General features: G+C 31.4%; 1 protein-coding gene across 7 annotated transcripts in view; it reads right to left on the bottom strand.

Annotated features, from left to right (window-relative positions):
* LOC143233806 (poly(ADP-ribose) glycohydrolase-like) overlaps positions 1-18,387 on the bottom strand; it is a 112,198-nt gene that overhangs the window by 26,975 nt on the left and 66,836 nt on the right. For all 7 annotated transcript variants that reach the window (XM_076470499.1, XM_076470500.1, XM_076470495.1 and 4 more), the window contains 5 exons: positions 17,205-17,324; positions 15,394-15,477; positions 11,234-11,308; positions 9,414-9,506; positions 7,742-7,902 (listed from right to left, as the gene is read on the bottom strand). In XM_076470499.1, coding sequence (XP_076326614.1) covers positions 7,742-7,902; positions 9,414-9,506; positions 11,234-11,308; positions 15,394-15,477; positions 17,205-17,324 — 533 coding nt within the window. The remainder of the gene's footprint in view (positions 1-7,741; positions 7,903-9,413; positions 9,507-11,233; positions 11,309-15,393; positions 15,478-17,204; positions 17,325-18,387) is intronic.

Below are 18,387 nucleotides of genomic sequence, written 5' to 3'. Positions count from 1 at the left end.
ATTGCATTAGGTTGGAAGAATTACAAGTTTTTACTGAATATCAATCAGCCTTTTAATATCAAAATGAGAAATGTGGTTATAATAAAGAAAGGTTTAATATGTTTATAAAGTAAAAATAAATAAATGATAAACCACCAATGCATAAAGCTGAAGATGGAAGAGAGAAAGTTAAGAGGAGAATTCTAACAAGATAGCAAGAAACTATGAGTTACACAACATCTCCAGAAAAGAATAAAAATGTGCCAGATACAAAGGAATACTTTCCACCAACACATCCCCCAATGCATTAGAACCTCATTAACTGTAAAACAATGAACCACAAAAGCCTGGATAACATAAAGCTACATGAAATGCATTCAAAGAGAAGAAAAGATGGTTCTGATGAAGGTAGGTGTTTAAAAAGACAATTCCCAAATAGCCAAGATTATTATGTAAGTAACAGGAAACACTTATTCAACTGGTAGATCCAAACATCTGAGCTGTTTATATATAAAAAGTAGATGAGTATGTTATAACCACCCTTGTTTAGCAAGAGCTAACCAAAGCCAGATGTCCAAGTAGTGATGTTACTGTTATGACAGAAAGTGTTTGTACCCCTGCATCATGAGTAGTTTTTTCCTCATAACTTAAAAAGTATCAAGAGCAGGATAATAAAAGTATGGTATATTATAATCTACATAATCTTTTATGTAAATTGAACGACAAATAAACTGTTTATAAACAAATAACCAAACATAGGAGGGGCAGAAAGTGTTCGTGCATCTACTTTAATGGTCAGTTGTGTAACCTTTCAGGTGAATTACTTGGCACAATCTCTCCTCATAGCCCTCCATGATCGTTTGACAGTACTCAACTGGTATTTTCTTCCATTCTTCTTTACAGAAGGCTTCCAACTCTTGCAAGTCTTTCTGATGACACTGATGAACCCTGGTCTTCAACTCATGCCAAACGTTTTCAATATGGTTCCTCTGCAACCAGGATTGCACATATTTCGATGTGTGCTTAGGGTCATTGTCATGCTGGAAGATCCAGCAACGCCAAAGCCACATGTTCCGAGCATCATTCTTGATACAAGTGCCTAATATATCAACATATTCTTCTTTCTTCATGATTCCGTTGACCTAGTGAAGGCTGCCTACACCAGAAGAGCTGAAGGAACCCCATTGCATGATTGAGCCACCTCTGTGTTTAACTGTAGAAATGATGTTCTTTGGAAAATTTCGTTCCCCCTTCTTACGGAAAATATAGCGAACATCATTGTGGCCGAAAAGCTCGATTTCAGTCTCGTCTGACCAAAGAATACTCTTCCAATAGGTAAAGGGTTTATCTACATGCTTTCTTGCATACCTCAATCGTGCTTCTAAATGAACAGGCTTTAAATATGGAGTTCTACGAGGACTGTATGCTTTGAACCCAGAAGAGCGTAACATGTTCATAACTGTAGAGGTGCTTACATCAACCCAGTTTCCCTCACCAATTTCTGTATGTCATTACTTGTTAAACAAGGGTTCCTACTAACTTCTCTGAGAACCTTCCTCTTGGTTCTCTCTGGAATTTTGGTGGGGTGTCCAGAACGAGGTAAATTAGCAGTCGATCCTGTAAGCTTAAACTTGGCAATTATGCTTTGAACAGTAGAATTTGGCACATTAAGTTGTGTAGCAATACCAGAAAGAGACACATGAGACTTGTATTTTACAATAATTTGTTTTTTTTTAAATCACTGGACAGTTGTTTCCTGTTTGCCATGATGACCAAGCTGATAATGATGGAAACGGTGCTAAATTGCTGGAAGTACATTTTTTGCTGGCTAAATTCCAATAATTATGAACCCAGTGTCTAGTTCTGGAATGGTATAATAAAGTTTATTCGCCAAACTAAACAAAATTTTTATGGGAATATCAGTTTTTTCACACGTTCTGAACTGTACGAACACTTTCTGCTCCTCCTATTTTTGGTTATTTGTTTATAAACAGTTTATTTGTCATTTAATTTTCATAAACATTTTTGTAGATGTGTGTTAGTATAATATTTATATTATACTTCTATTAGTCTAATCATAATACTTTTTAAGTTATGAGCAAAAAACTACTTGAAATGCAGGGGTGCAAGCACTTTCTGTCATAACTGTAGTAAAACCCTTTAAAATGCATAAGTTGGATAAAACATAGACCACCTGACAAACAGCATATGGAACCAAAAGGCAAAGCAAAAAATTGGTATTGAATTACATGGGTAAAATAATTGAAGATAACAACCAGAAAAAATGAAAAAATAAGAATATGTACCATCATGGACATTCCCAGTCCTGAAGAAACTGCTCATCCAATTCTGACCAAAGACTATATATTAAAACAGGAAAGATCCAAGAAGTGACTGAGGCAAGACTGATCAATCCAGAACTGTCATCAGCATTGAGCATAAACAAAAATGAAGAAATTTGTAGGTAGGACAGGTAAAGGACAGGAAAGTGCAGGACATAGAACACAAATAAAAATAACAATAGCTAAAAATGCAACAAAAGAGCAACAATAAAAAAAAATAATAGAAGTTATAATTTTTCTACACTGAAAATATATTTCCAAAAAGTATTTACCATATTCTCACACATTCTCATTCAGTGCTGTCTCTACATGCAAATCATTTTTTTTTATGCTTTAAGCCTTGAGCTCCCATATACCTTACAATTAAAAGGTTCAACTGCATCTTGCAAGTAAATCATCATATGACAACCCTCTACCAATAGGAGTGTGACACACACACTCCTGATGCAAGTGACTCCCTCTGTTTGATTCTACCAAACTATCACTTAACTAATTCTACGATAACTAATTTTACCAGTTTTCAGGTTTTTTCATCAAATGTTTGTGTTTGATTATTCATTTTTACATAATGAATTTTGAAGTACAAGTTACCACTTCATAGGTCATAGCACACTCACCCAGCCAGTTTTATTCTACTGAACTGTCATTTCAAGTTTTGGTAGAAAATGGAAGCACCAGTTTTCAATGGGGACAAAGAGTGGGAAGTTTGCAAGGAGGTAATCACCTATCAGAAATTATATATATAGCTAGAACCCCACACAGAAGAGGGGAAGTGGCTAGTGTAAGAGAAAAACCAAAGAAGCATTCCTTCAAAACATCCAAAGAACACTCTAAAAGATTAGATTCACATATCAGACGATCATATGTGGGAAAATGCACTACTTCTATACCAGGTATATTTGTCAATCAGTTTGGGAAGAGGTGTCACAGACATGGGCAGACAATAAAAGCAGCAAATCCAAATGGGAGAGAACAATGGTCGGATAAGGATCCAAACCAAACTATATTGGAATCTCAATCCTATACAGTACATTTATACGAATGAGAGTAAAAGGATGTTCTCCTAGGTGTAGAGTGGCTAGGGCATAAGAGACCGTACATCCAAAACTTAGCTGCTAAAAGCTAATATCCATGAGGGGGATAGGATGAGGAGCATATTATTGGCAAGTCAACTAAAATTCAAAACCAAGGCAAATACAGTCCAAAATCCCACCATCTGGTGGAGGCAGGAAAGAGAATCATACCATCTTCATTTTGAGTTCAGTACACCAGGGACAGCCCCAAACCCTCTAATTTGTGAAAGGGACACATGAGGACAATGTAAAAAGTTGTATGACTGATCCAGAAACCTGATATCCAATGATCAGTGTAATAAAGATGTCTTTGGAAAAGAAACTAACCAACTCAAAACCATCCAACAGGAATTGCCCCCAGCATAATAATATCCTTGGTATATGAAAATCATCAAAAGAGCATGTTGGGGGAAGAACCTTATTGATATGCAAGTTTGGCCATTGTGACCTACAACATGAGTGGAGAAAATAATGGTGTAACTGAATGAGGCACAGAGAAACTTAAAATACACATGTGAGGACTTAAGTTGATTGGTCCAGCTCTGAATCCAAACCCCATTCACTGGAATCAAACATTCATACAGGGAATTCCAAGTGAAGGTGTGAACTGCAATTATTATGACTCACTCCAAAGCTTCAACATACCCTCAGATAAACTCTTACAGAGATGAAGCATCAGATTGTAGTACATCTTGTCATCTACACCAACATAATACCACAGCCATCCTCTCAACTGAATGGTTTGAACATTATTTCTCAATATCACATTCAGGAGGATGCCTGTCAACATTGCTTGAAAGTGCATATTTGACTCTTTGAGCCATAACTAGTCAGACATCACTTGACACAATGAAAAGGTCCCTGAAAAAGATATATATATATACACACACACACACACACACACACACACACACAAAAGATAGCTTACCTAGTCATAGTCTCACCAAAGTCTGAAGAATGACTACAGGTAGAAGACAATAACCTAACAGTAAAGAAACAGCAGTCCCATGCATATGGTAAGATATAAATATATGGGGTGTACACCAAAAGGGATAATCCAGATAAGAAGCCAGGAAAAAAGTAAGGTGTTTGATCTGAAGAGAAGACACTAGAAACAATTCGTGGGAAGAAAAAGATATAGAAGAATAAGCTAACAGAATTGAAAGAGGTACCCAATTAGATGAGGTGGAAAAAGAAATGTCATGAGCAGAGGATACCTGCCAAGGAATCAATAAGCAGGAACAGGCATCATGAAAAGAAAGTATATGGACAACACAATAATGAATAGTACAAATTAGACATAGCAGCCTGTCCAAATATGACAGAAGATACTAGTGGGAAATGGAAAGAAGGAAAATCAGCAAGGAGCAGTAATTATCCTAATAAGCCACTTAAGTTTCTGGAAGGAAAGATCAACCCAGATAAAGGAGAATATATATGGAATGATGTAGAGTATATGAAATAATAATGAAAGTCAAACACGTGCTACATTGTAAAATTAAGTGAAGCATGACAAAGGACAGGTAATTGGGCAATCAATCTCTAGACAGAGTATAGCCACTTGAAGGCTGTGTAAATGTGATGATAGAAGATATAACCTCCAAAGCTGTAACTTATAATTAAGAATTCATAATGAATAAAAAAACACAACAGTATTGGCAGAATGAAATAAAGAGTAGAAAAACATTTGTAATGAAGTATTAAGTTCCATATCTTGATAGAAATATAAAATAATTCTACTTCATAATAACTTACAAATGTCACTACTGTACAATAAATAGTAAACCTCTTGGGAGAATGTAATATGAAGATACGAAGTGGCACACCCACTGAGATACTGGTTTTGTTGAGCAACCTCAGCAGACTGATTCTCAGGGAAAGTGGAAGGTAAATGAGGGCAAGAAGGAGGATCTCATGCAAGGTTCCATCACTCATAAAGTGTTCACTGCAGAGATTTCAAGTGGCTGAGCCTGTTCTCGAGGATATTGTCTCACTAGGCAAGTGTATGGGCTTGAATGTGAGTAGTGATGATGTGGAGGAGTTGGTGGAAGACCACAACACTGAGCTCACCATGGAAGAACTCCAAGACTTTCAGAAGGAGCACTAACAGAAGGCAACTGAGGAAGTGTCTTCAGATGAGAAGGGAGGATGTTCCTAAATCAAGGAAATATGTGGAAAATTGGGAGAGTTACAAAGTTTTGTGGAAAAATTTCACCCTGACAAAGCTGTAGCAAACCGCAACATAAACCTTTTCAATGACAATACCATGTCTTACTTCAGAAACATTTTAAAATGCAGGCAGAAATAAACCTCATTAGACAAGTTTTTAGTGAGAAATAGGTCCAGTGAGTCTGAAGCATATTGTAACAGTGCAAAGAGACAGAAAAGAGAAAGAACCCAAGAAGGAGAGTTACCTGACATTTTTATGGAAAGTGACTACCCTTCCAAACAATAACAACCCTCCTACTCTCCACATTCCTTACCACCTTTCACTTACGCCATCAGATCTCCTCAGTACAGGTAAAGTGCAGTTAAATTTTTATTTATTGTTTTTTATTGTTTATAGTTTTTGTGGATGACTTTATGCATATGAATATTATTATACAGGTATAAATAAGTAATATTTTTACTTAAAATGCTTCATAATGCATAATTTTTGGAGGTCTGTAATGGATTAATTTAATTTACAGTATTTCTTATGGGAAAAATTGATTCGGTTTTCAAACAGCCTTCTGGAACAGATTAAATTGGAGAACCGAGGTACCACTGTATCAGAAATGAAGACCATAAAAACAAAAACTTTCAGTGAAGAAAAGAAAGAATTTGTGAATGATCTAAGAGGTCTAGTACATCATATGATTTACTACTCAGTCTGCAGTAAACTACAGTTTTGCTGAATCACAGCTCTTCAACAGTGTTTGGGAAGGCAAATCAAAGAGATGCTATAGACTTCCATATAGTGGTTAAATGCCACTATTTTGTAAAATACACTGTAAAAATCTTTTAATCAAATCCTACAAATTGCTGTCAGTGAGAATGATCCTCTATGCTTAGTGTTTGTTTTATTATCAATAAAGGATTTGTTTCTTTCAAACTTGTAAACATGCTATTATATGTATACATAGTGTGCATGCTTGATACACACATTTATTTCTCATGTTTTTTTATGCAAAATAAATGCATACTTATACAGATACACATCTTATCAAGAGCATTTTAATATTTACTTTTGATGTGTCTTTCAATGTACAGTATTTTCAGATCATGATGAATCCAAAGTACACAAACTATAATTCTCAAATTAAGATCTCTTTGACAAGCTACTGCATCCATCATTACCTAAAACTAACAGAAAAAAAAAAAAACACACACCAGAGCCATCACCAAATTGAAGATACTATGCAAAGAATGAGAAAGAAAGAAACTGTAATGAATATAAAGTTGTGGGAGAGCAGCATGTATCAGAATTACATTTTGACATTGTTTTGTGTTTCTTGGGTAGTGTGATGCCACTTTTGGGATGGATATGTAACAGCATTTTCTATAACAGTATATCCATATATTCAAATTATACAGATATATTCACATTGAGGATTTATAATTTCTCAGACAAGGATAGTCTTTGTAATTAATGGCACTGAGAAACAAACAACTATGGATCAACTTAGGATAGCAGGACCACCTGGAAAGATACATACAACAAGCCACACACCAACTGTTGTAAGAGAAATGTAGCATTTTTTAACAAATAATAATCCATGAACACAAAGGTTAGTTTATTAGTGCCAAAGTTGTCCACATGCCCAAGGTAACAGTTCACAACATAATTTAATCAAGAAGTCTCTTTATATAAGGAAGTAAGATGTGTGATGTGCACATAAATTACTTCCATAACATATCCATTCACATCTGTTACATGCTTCAAGAAGATGGAGAATAAAATGGGAGTTCATGCTATTTAGTATGAAGACATACCATATAAATCACAAGATATAATTCCTATGGATTGCTTTGCCCTTAGACTGTGGAAGTGGTTGCTGCCATACTCATACTCTAGATTCATAACATGTAAGAAAAAATAGTGTGCTTTGGGCATGACACCCTTAAACCAGAGCCTTTAAAATGGATACTGTAAATTCCATGGCTGTTGTCAGGGTTCAGGGTTGTGAGAAAAAGCACGACTGGACCTAGATGATAAGAATAAACTACATGGTGACTTTCCAAAATAATTTATTATAATGTGCTCAATCTTTGTATGATGTCTTATACAATTATAGTGTGACAAAGTAACTAGTTTCTTTTTTTATAATTAAAATATCTTTTCAAATTTAACAATAAAATCTATACCTGTTGAAGTTGATGTCTGGAAAAGTTGAGTATTCAGAATCCCTTTTTTGGAAATTTTTTCGTGGAAAAGTGCATAAGAAAGCATTTGCCAGTAAAGAAGCTATCTGCTTCTGACTTAGTGTGACGGAATGGGTCCTGTATTTTGTAAGCAAGGGAACAGGCTAGAAAGTAAATAAACAAGAATTATAAAGGTTTATCATATAAATAAATCACCTATTTTTAAAAGTATAAATTAAAATGCTACTTTTCTATTTGTTTCACTGATTTGACCCAACTGTGGAAAATGTTTAACAGAAGAACAAAATATAACAACCTGTAAAGATTGTTCACATTACTTTACAAAAAGACTGGTGATAATTTTTAAAAAGTTTTTTTCTTTTAGTGGCACTATATGCGTTTCAAGCAATAAAAGCAGAATAACATTCCAATCATACATCTTGAATGCAGTGTGCCATCACTCAATACTGGCTGGACAAGCAATACATACAGTCTTATAGTGATGTAATATAACACAAACAGTCAATCTACATACCACATATAACATATTATATACTATGATACTAGATGTGACCTAACAAAACATTTGCAATAGTTTTCATACCACTGATTTAAATATTCCTTATTGTATCATTTTCATGCACAAATTTAACTACACTTTTTTGCAGGCATTAGGTATTAGACTAATAAATTCTGTTCAATTTAAAAACATTTTAAGTGATCAGAAAAACAAACTCATGTTGTAAACATAATTTAATAAAACTACCTCTAAAATATACAACAAATTAATGACTTTTATAGTAATGAACAGAGTATGAAATAGTAATGAGTATTCAGTGTATGACAGTTTTAAGAGCTGAAACAAAGAAACTCACAAAGATGAAATATAAAATCCACAGTAAAGAAAAAAGTAGCTAAAAGATGTTTATAGGAGTCCTAGCAAATGAATGCAAGTTATTACAAAGAAAAGTGAATATAAATTTATAATAACGGCAAGCTTAGCTTATAGGCAGAAACATCTGAATGCATGTTTACAAAATGATACGAAAGCAGTTTTGAACAAATTTTGCAAGTGTACTTTAGATCTAAATAAGTAAAAAAAGCCCATAGAGAGTGTATTGTAATATTGTTATTTTAAGGAATTAAATGTGGGTAAATTGTTGTTGTTTGTGTAAAATACTTTGCAAATAAAAAACATTTGAAACCAAAGTCTGTGATCATATGATGACAATGCCACTTTGCTATCATGTACCACAATCATTGGATTAAATGTTGAATGAAAAAAGGCCTTTCTAACAATATGAAAATTACAGTATTTGACTGAGAAATTTGTGAAGATTCTGAACAGACAAACACAAATGTATTACACAAAAGCTTTAAATGACTGATATAAATATCATTTCTATTGAAACTTTGTTGCATAAATAGCCACTAAAGAAAGATTTGTTAAATATTATTAATCAATTTTATTGTGATGTGATGTCACTCAAACAATCTACAAACTATGCTTGAATGGCAGGTGTTATAAAACTGATTTCCATAAATAGTGAATTAGGTAGATTCTCAACATACAGAAAGGTTTAACAAGATGCATTATGAAGTAATTCTAAATTTAGCTTGAATTGAGTCTGTGCAAATAGTTAAATGGACTTTACATTTCTTATACTCTTCTTACCTGTGTACAAATATCTGGTAAGTGAAGGGCAAGTTCTATGATTCCAGGTAAAATTGATGAAAAAAACTCTGTTCGATTTTGGTAATTGGGTTCCTACATACGAAAAATAATACATCAAAATGTTTTTACGATTTTTTCAGGGTTGTGCAAGACACTTGTAAAGAATCATAACTTATCCAAACACTAAATAAATACCAATATGCCATAATAATAAACCAAAGTTTAAGCAATATGGTACATCATCATTTGTGAATAGTTTGAATGTGACTGTAAACAAACTTCCAAGGTTTTTATTACATATACATTTTTAACCAACACACAGGAAACAAAAGAAAATTGAGCATCAAACCAAAGATACAATTAAGAAATATGATATAAACTTCTCACCATGTTTCTAATCTTACAATTTAGTATTTCACTAAAAACAAACATTAAATTCATGACAAGGATTTTGATGTTAAATTGGAACCAGCTACTGCAACAAATAATGAATGATATATTATTCTTTTCATTAATTAGCAGGGATATCTAAACTGTGCAGAAGCTAATTTTAAAATGCAAGCAACAGTACATTGAATCACAATTTTTACTTCACTGGTATTAACACATTAATTCTTACACTGATAAATTCAGTCAGTTCAAGTTATTTGTCACTCCAAATTAATCATTAGAGTTTCCATGTTATAATTTCTAATGTCTTTTGCATATTTCTGAAATTTCACAAGCATTCAGTAAGTATTATGCACATTGTGGACAAAAAGTCTGTGAATATATAGTGTCAAAGTACTATTAACTGCTTTTAGTGTGAAGTGATTTTTATTTTCAGATTGAATATCTTTTCTACATCTAAAAACTGTCAAAATTTTATAAAGATGTGCTAAAATTATCACAAATCTTTAATAAAAATATTTAATTAATTTTTTTTTATTTTTATGAACAAAAAATATACAATGTTTACTAAAAACCTAGCAAAGAGACACTAAAACATTCATAGTTATAATATGTAAAGTTTCATGGTTATGCAATGGCTGAAAAGTCAATCAAAATGACTGAGCCTACATAGAAAGTGTTAAACATTTTAATCTTTATAAAAACTAAAACACCAAAAGAACATATTTTCATTTATTTTCGCTCATGGTTGCATAAAATTATAAATGCTTTATACCAGAAAAAGTAAAACACCAACAAAACAAATTTTCTGATATAGCATTAACTTAATTCACTTGCTGAAACATTAGCTAAACTGTAACTTTTTTCTGGTGTATCAAAGTTTCTTGCTGCATCTTTTGACTGCAATAATTTGAAAATCTAAAGCTGTATAAACGTTTTAAATTTAAAATAATGTTTCATTTTTCTAAAACAGAATTTCTAACTTCAAATTCAGAAATACCCCTAAAAGTACATGTATCAATCAAATAACAACAAATGAATAAGAAAGAAGCTCAGAAGAATAATTTTTCAATATTAACCGTAAACTCAACCTATCTATTGACAATAGAAGTTGTTTAAATCAAGTTCTCAAAGCTGTCAGAATATTAAACTGTTAATGTTTAAAACAGTTTCTACCATTTCACACAAGTATTCAAGGTAACCCAATGAAGAGATAAATATTCTGTGACTTGTTATGCATCAGCCATGCTATATAAAAAATACAGTGCAAAAACAATGAAAAAAATGAAAAAGAAAATTCTACTAAGAAAGCATTATTGTGTCATATTTCATCCAGTTTACAATAATTGTTATGCAAATTATGATGATTTTCAGTGCAAAAAAATTTGCTTACATTAATAAATTTGTATGCTTAATAAACTAATAAATACTTCAGAAAAAAAGGTATGAAGTCCTTGAAAATCCCATTTCTTTGAATACTGGCTGTTGTAGTTCAGTATTGCCTCCTGAGGGAAAAATAATAGTCTGCTTTAATCAAAAAAATTAAATACATACTTAAACAATGAAATTAATCTCTACAATGAAAAACTGAAGGATTTCAGCTTCACCTACTTACTTCAATTGTTTTTTTAAATATAATCTATTAAAGCTCTTTGACCAAAAACAAGAAATTGATTAGAGACTGTTTCCCACTTTCCACATTTTTAAAACTGTACAGGTCTCAGTAAGAAATCCAAAATCACTAGTAATGTCAGTGAAACTGTTCAGATACTCTGATGAATATGAATAGTGTGTTAGTTCTTGTGTGTTTGTAGGTAAACAATTTAAACTCACTTAAATAACTGAAGTAATATTATGCACTTCAATAAAGATGAAAACATTTTTATAAATATTTTCTATTCTTGAAGAACTAACCCTTTTTATAAAACAGGTTGCTGACTTACAGATCCTTAAGGTCCTGTAACACATAGAACTGAATATTTATTGTAACATTTCACATCTAGGCCAAATTACAAATGTTTCTATATTTACAAGTTCAAATACATTACTGTGTTAGCATAAAATTGAATTAACTCTGCAGGCCTAAAGCACACTTAATTTAAATATGTAAGCATATATTTAATTATTCAGTTTCTTTTCTTCAAATAATAATGTAAAAAAATTATTTTCACAGAATAAATTTTAAACTTTTTTGTACAATTCTGACAATAATTTTATGAATCACTATCCCTAAAAGTTTTTAATATCACTCACCTAATTACAGAAATGGAAATGCATTGTGCAGAAAAACTATATATTCACAGATGTAATAAACAAACAAATCATATAATCTTTAGGACAAAGTGCTAGAAACTAATATTTTAAGTACTTTCATTAAAAAACAAAAAAATCATTCCATTCTACAAGGGTTTAATCAAATTAGTATTTTGGTGTATTTACTTTACACTTCTATCCAATATACTGTCATATTTAGTAGCTTATATAATAATTTGAGCCTAACTGCTAATTAAAAAGCAACCTTTGCAATTATTATTAGGTTCACTCAGCAAGTTCTTTTGAACTTAACAGCATTCTAAATAAACCTCCTTTATTCCAACTTGCTCTGAGCTCTTTTCTTGAATTTATATCATCATTAACCATGTCATATTTCAGATAAGGTCTTTCCATTTAAATGTAGGTCTTTCTTTTTTTCTATTTCTTTCACACCCTTCTTCCAAGACGGTGTATTTCAGGCTGCTATTTCAATTGGCAGTATACTCAAAATAGTTCCGTTTCCTTTCACATGCTGGTGCCAGTAATGTTTTTCAAGTCTAATATATGTCATTACTGATTTATTGCTTTTCCTTTTTTCTAACACAGTAAAGTTCAAATGCCTGAATTTATCTTCTGCTTTCTTCATTCTCCAGAACTTGCATTCAAACAAAGCAGCTGAATAAACAATGAAGCATAGCACCCTAAATTTAAGAACTATTGATAGTAGCTTTCTGTCCTTCATCACATTAATCCAAGCCGTTTCCTTATATCTAGTGTTCAATTTCCGTGTGTGTTGAAATAAACTCAGATACTTGAATAATTACATTGCTATCTTTACCATCCACAATCAGTGGTACCACTTCTAATTTCTGACCATCAAATACCATAATGTTTTTCTTTTTACTCAGAAGTAGTCCCTCACCTCTTCTCCGATTCTTAACATTTATCAAAATTACCAAATTTTTGTTTTATATGTGTTTAGGTGTTGCCCCTCTTCTCTGCTCCAGTCCTTAACATTTATAATTTAAGTACCTCTACACTGTTTGAAAGAAGGATGGTGTCATCTTGAATATATTCCTGTTTGCTTTTGTTATAATCTTTTCAACATATAAATTATGTAACACATCCTTGACACTCTTTAAGGTCTTGATATCACTATGCTTTAATCACATTCTTGTTTCCTAACTTCTATAAAGGATGCAATAATTTTAATAAAATAAAAAAAAAAAACCATTAACTGCAATGCTTTCTACAGTGAATTGTGTTTCACACAAACAAAGATCTTCAGAGTTGATGAAGCACCTATAGAGAGTCTTGATGAATTGTATGCATGTTTGAATCATGCTCTGAATACTGGAAACGTAATCTTCCATTCCTCTTCCAACTGTAAACCATGTTTATTCTAGTGGTGTATCTTATTTTTATTGACATATGATTCAATTATCTTTTACAGGATTTTCCTAAGAAGATGAATAAAGGAAGTATATTGGTAGATATTAAAGATAAATTAGTTACTAGCTTATCACTACTGAATACTAATTGACAATCAGTTTATATCCCACATTTTGATTGTTAATTTACTGTTACCTCAAGGAAAGCCCTAGGGATGGTGGTGTACAATGTATAAAGTACTGAGATTTGATCTTGAGTCTTCCTGTTTGAAAGGTAAGTGTATTATCAACTAATTTAGGACTTTGAATCAACTATCTGGATAGCTTGAAGATGAATATCCAGACTTTGCTGACCTCTGTGCCAGGTTGGCTCTCTATATTAGTTAACTGGATGTAAAAGGGAGTTTTTAACCTGCTTTCTTCTTGTACATAGTATTATTTTAATGTTACTTCATTTTATTATATGAATTTACCATCACAGAGATATCTTCTTAAAATTATATCAAAGTGGCACTAAATTAGGAACCTAAATGTATCATATACACTAACTGATATTTAGAATCTAATAATGATAAAAAACACAAACATGATAACAGTTAAAAAATTAAACTTAGACGATCATGTCTTTTATAAGACATAATCATAACATAAACTGATATTCAAATGCCATAAACTTCTTTAAGTATTAAGAAGTACACTAGCATCAACACATTTACAAAAAAAGTTATTAATGAAATCTGGGTTTTATGAAAGAAAAGATAAGTGTTTACACATTTAGAATGTAAATTTCCATATAAATATATACAGGGTGCCATAGAAGTCCAGACCCATAGAGAAAAATGAAATTATAAAGTTCATCAAACACATTTTTAATATCAGTTGCAAGTAATCAGGAACAAAAATACCCTGATGGCACAGTATACCAAGAACTTGTATGTATATGATTGTGACTGGCATGTAATTTGAATAATAAAGTATTTAAGAATGAATATTTTTTCTGTGGATCCAGACTTCTGTGATATCCCATGTATAATGAAATAAATAGTTTAAATATAATATTTACATTAATTGTGAATAGGAAATTCAAATTAGCACTATAAAATCATAGTGAACTTAGTATCATGTAAGCATTGAGAAAGTCTTTGCAAAATCCATTTTAAATCTCAACCATCACCTTAAAAACATAACAGATATTATCTGTAGTAACAACTCCCAAATTCACTGAGGATATCCCATCATCTAGATAACTAGCCAGTAATCTTGGAAAATCAATTAATGGTTTGGAGTTCAATGTTTGCATTCACAACATCTCAACTCCTACTGCTTTTCATTGTCTGCAACCAGTTGTGGGAAAGCAGTTACATTTAAAAGATCTTCTAATTCCTAAAGTAGAAACAAAATGAACCTACTCTAATATATTTCTACTATATGTAACACCCTTGAGCTCTGCTCTTAGAAGTTCTAACAATTCCTAAATTAAAAATAGAATGAAACCACCATAATATTTCTACTATGTGTTAAGTGTGCTGTGACCTCCACTCATTGCAAAATATATTAAATAAACCTAATTAGAACTACAAATCATACCTTAATATTACTTATGTAGTTTATACGAGTATAACATGAGAAAATCGAGACAAGCCCAACTTTTCAAAGATACACAACTATCTACAGTAACAAATTTTCAATAAGGAAAAAAACCATTTTTGATTTTCCATGATTACTGACTAGTTTAACATCAGCATTTGAACTTTGTCTCGTGGGTGAGATATCCACAATGCATTTGAGAGCTATCACCACAAACAGTATCCATTATGACTTCAAGTTGGTAAATGGCATTTAAAACTGATTTTGCAAATACCTTCTTAATGTTTATTTTATGTATATATGTATATGTACTCACACAATAAACAACATTTTCATTAGATAATAAACGAAAAACTTACTTCTAAATCCCAAGATGACATTATAGGAGCACTTAATGTTTTTTGTATTAATTCCCATTGACTTTGAAATTTTCTGCCACCACCCTGAAAGAAGTCCACAAGTTCTAACTTAATTTTTTCAATTATCATACCACAATATTATAGCCTTGATAAACTCTGTATCAATTATTGAAACTTTCACAAGACTGCTAATTATGTATCTTCAATAGTTAGGTTCTTAAAATAAGTGAGAAATATATAAAGTAAGATAAAACAAGCATAATTTTTATTACCCTTCAGTCTTTTTTGGTCACAGGGTTCATTCACCTGGAAGTCAATTCTATCAAGTCTGTGTCATACCTCATACATGCCTTACAACCCTTACAGTACTTACAAGTATTACATATATATTTTTTAGTCCTTTACTGTTTTTAAATGGATGTTTTGTGATGTAAACTGTAGTTTAAAAAAACAACATATTACATCCTTTAAAAACGTTCTCCAAGATGGATCAAAGTTTTCTAGAAATACATACACCCCACAATATAGCAGAGATTGTGTTGCTTAATGTTGTTTAACATGTCCCACTTTGCAGAAACAAATCTCGACATATAAATAGGGGATCCCTAAGTTCAGTTAAGCAGTTTCCATACAGTTCAAATTTCACAAATTTCAATTTCACCATATAAACAAGCAAGCCCCTCTAACTGTTGAACAATTTAGTAAAATATTAAAAAATATACAAGATATGCACACACTCATACTTTAAAATTGTTTATTGTTGGATATACAGAGTATAGTATCTATAGTCAATATTTCACAAGGTTAACTTCACATTATCAGATATTAAACAACTATCAGAAATGAGCTCCTGAGTTAGAAAATACACAAAAACTATCACATGGATACACCAGTATTTCATTAGATGAAACTAACAAGACTACAAAACATTAAAAAAAAAGTTACAAGTGGTCGAACAACTAAAGCCATTTTTACTATAGTGAGGAATCTCAATCATAAAGACAAACTAACATAAAAATGGAAACTTTTTAAAAGTAAAATTGTGAAAATTTTATTAATTCTAAGGTTGCCAATTTTAAAACACCACTGAAAATTATGCTGACTCCCTCTCTGACATCATATGCAACACAAGGGAGGTTACTTCCCTTGATCCCATATCAGTTTTCAATGCACCAATTTCTTAGTTTTACACAGGAGTTCACTTCTTATAGTTGTTGTACCCGATGATGCTTGACTAACTTGGTGAAATGTTGTAACCCTAACTCTGTATATCCAACAATATATAAACATTACATTTTACATACTAGCAGATTTCCTTTAATTACTTTTTATATATACACTATTTTAATTGAACTCCAAATAATTTCATATAAACTAGGTCAATTTTCTGATTTAAGACTTCAAATATCTTATCTACAGTAAGATAATTACAAATTCAATTAAATCATTACTTTGAAAACCTATTTCTTTGTAGTATGTCATTTAAACAGTAATTTTAGAGTTACATTCTTTCTACTTGATCATGGAAAACAGTAAATAATACCAAGTATATTTCATTTTATACTTATAAGCAATTAATTGTAATATACTTTTCATAGTACCTCAAATATCAATTTATTTTTTGCTTGAAGTTAAGAGATTTAGTGTTTATTTTTCACAAGCTACAAACACACACAGTAATTGAACAATGCTTGATTTTACAAACAAAATTTACTCTTTTACATACACTTCATTTACAGTTATCTTCTTTCTTGTGCTATATGTATGTGACTTGAAACAGCTTAACACTTAGAAATAAAGACTGTTCTTACTGAAGTTTTCACAGGATAGAGATTTTCTGGAGAGCATGGCATCTTCACATGATTACAATCCCACTTATCTCTGTATTTTTCGGGAAAAGGCTTTGGGGCAACACCAGGTTCAATCCATGGCTAGATAAACACAAATACATTCTCATACATAAAATTACTTCTAACTGGGAAAAAAGCCTCAATAGTAATCATATTTAAAAGCAATACCACAATGATAAAAAGACAGAACATTTACAATCACATTACTATTTTACTTCAAAAACTAAATCTACATGTGAAAATGCACACCAACTTCAATGTGCAAAGACTACTGTACTTGCTTATGTACAAAATACTGAAATGATATATACATATATACCTTTGTAATTTCAACATAAACATAAAAAGGTTTATTAAAAGTATACTAATAAATAAAGAGCAGGTAAATGTTGTAATGTATAGTACACGTTCAGCATTTTATGTCTTAGAAATACACAAACTTTTAGTTGTCTACATAACACTTAAAGATACAACCCTTATCATAAAGTAATGAAACATTATTTTACCAACTTCATTTTCTGCAGCTATTATATTCAACATAATACCTGTGTATGTATAAACTAAATGTTTATGTCATATACAATGTACATGTACAAGATGTAAACAAATAGACATTCGACATTTACACTGTATTACATTAGCATGTAATTTTACCATCAATCCATATTTCTCAGAGTTTGTTTGTCTGAACTTATCAAAAAGCTACTTAGGAGCTACACATTTAGCCCTTCCTTACATTTAAAGGTTAAAATAATACCATAGTAAACTATTGGACTACTCAAAAAGAATAGTGGGATTTTACTGTCACCCTTATTATGACCCACACCCTAAAAGTACAGTGAACAATTTTTGAAACAGGAAACAATGACACATGAATACAAACTTTCATAAGCAATAAAATGTTTATTTAATTCACTTATTTTTTTCATAAATCAAAATATTTTTCTTGTAAATCTAACTCCTCTTATTTGTAAAAGAATTACAACTTTTTTGTGTTTAAATATATCCAAAATAAACCACAAGGCATCAAAATTTACAAGCACATCACAAAATTTTAAATACTTTTTATATCCTTGCATAAAGTAAAGAATCATTCTTGACATTGAACATAAAAACTTTGACACTCTAATTCCTGGCACTAACA

Source organism: Tachypleus tridentatus, chromosome 12 (assembly GCF_004210375.1).
Source record: "Tachypleus tridentatus isolate NWPU-2018 chromosome 12, ASM421037v1, whole genome shotgun sequence".
Lineage (NCBI taxonomy): Eukaryota > Metazoa > Arthropoda > Merostomata > Xiphosura > Limulidae > Tachypleus > Tachypleus tridentatus.
Note: the sequence above shows the minus strand (reverse complement) of the source record. Positions and strands in the feature narration are given on the sequence as shown.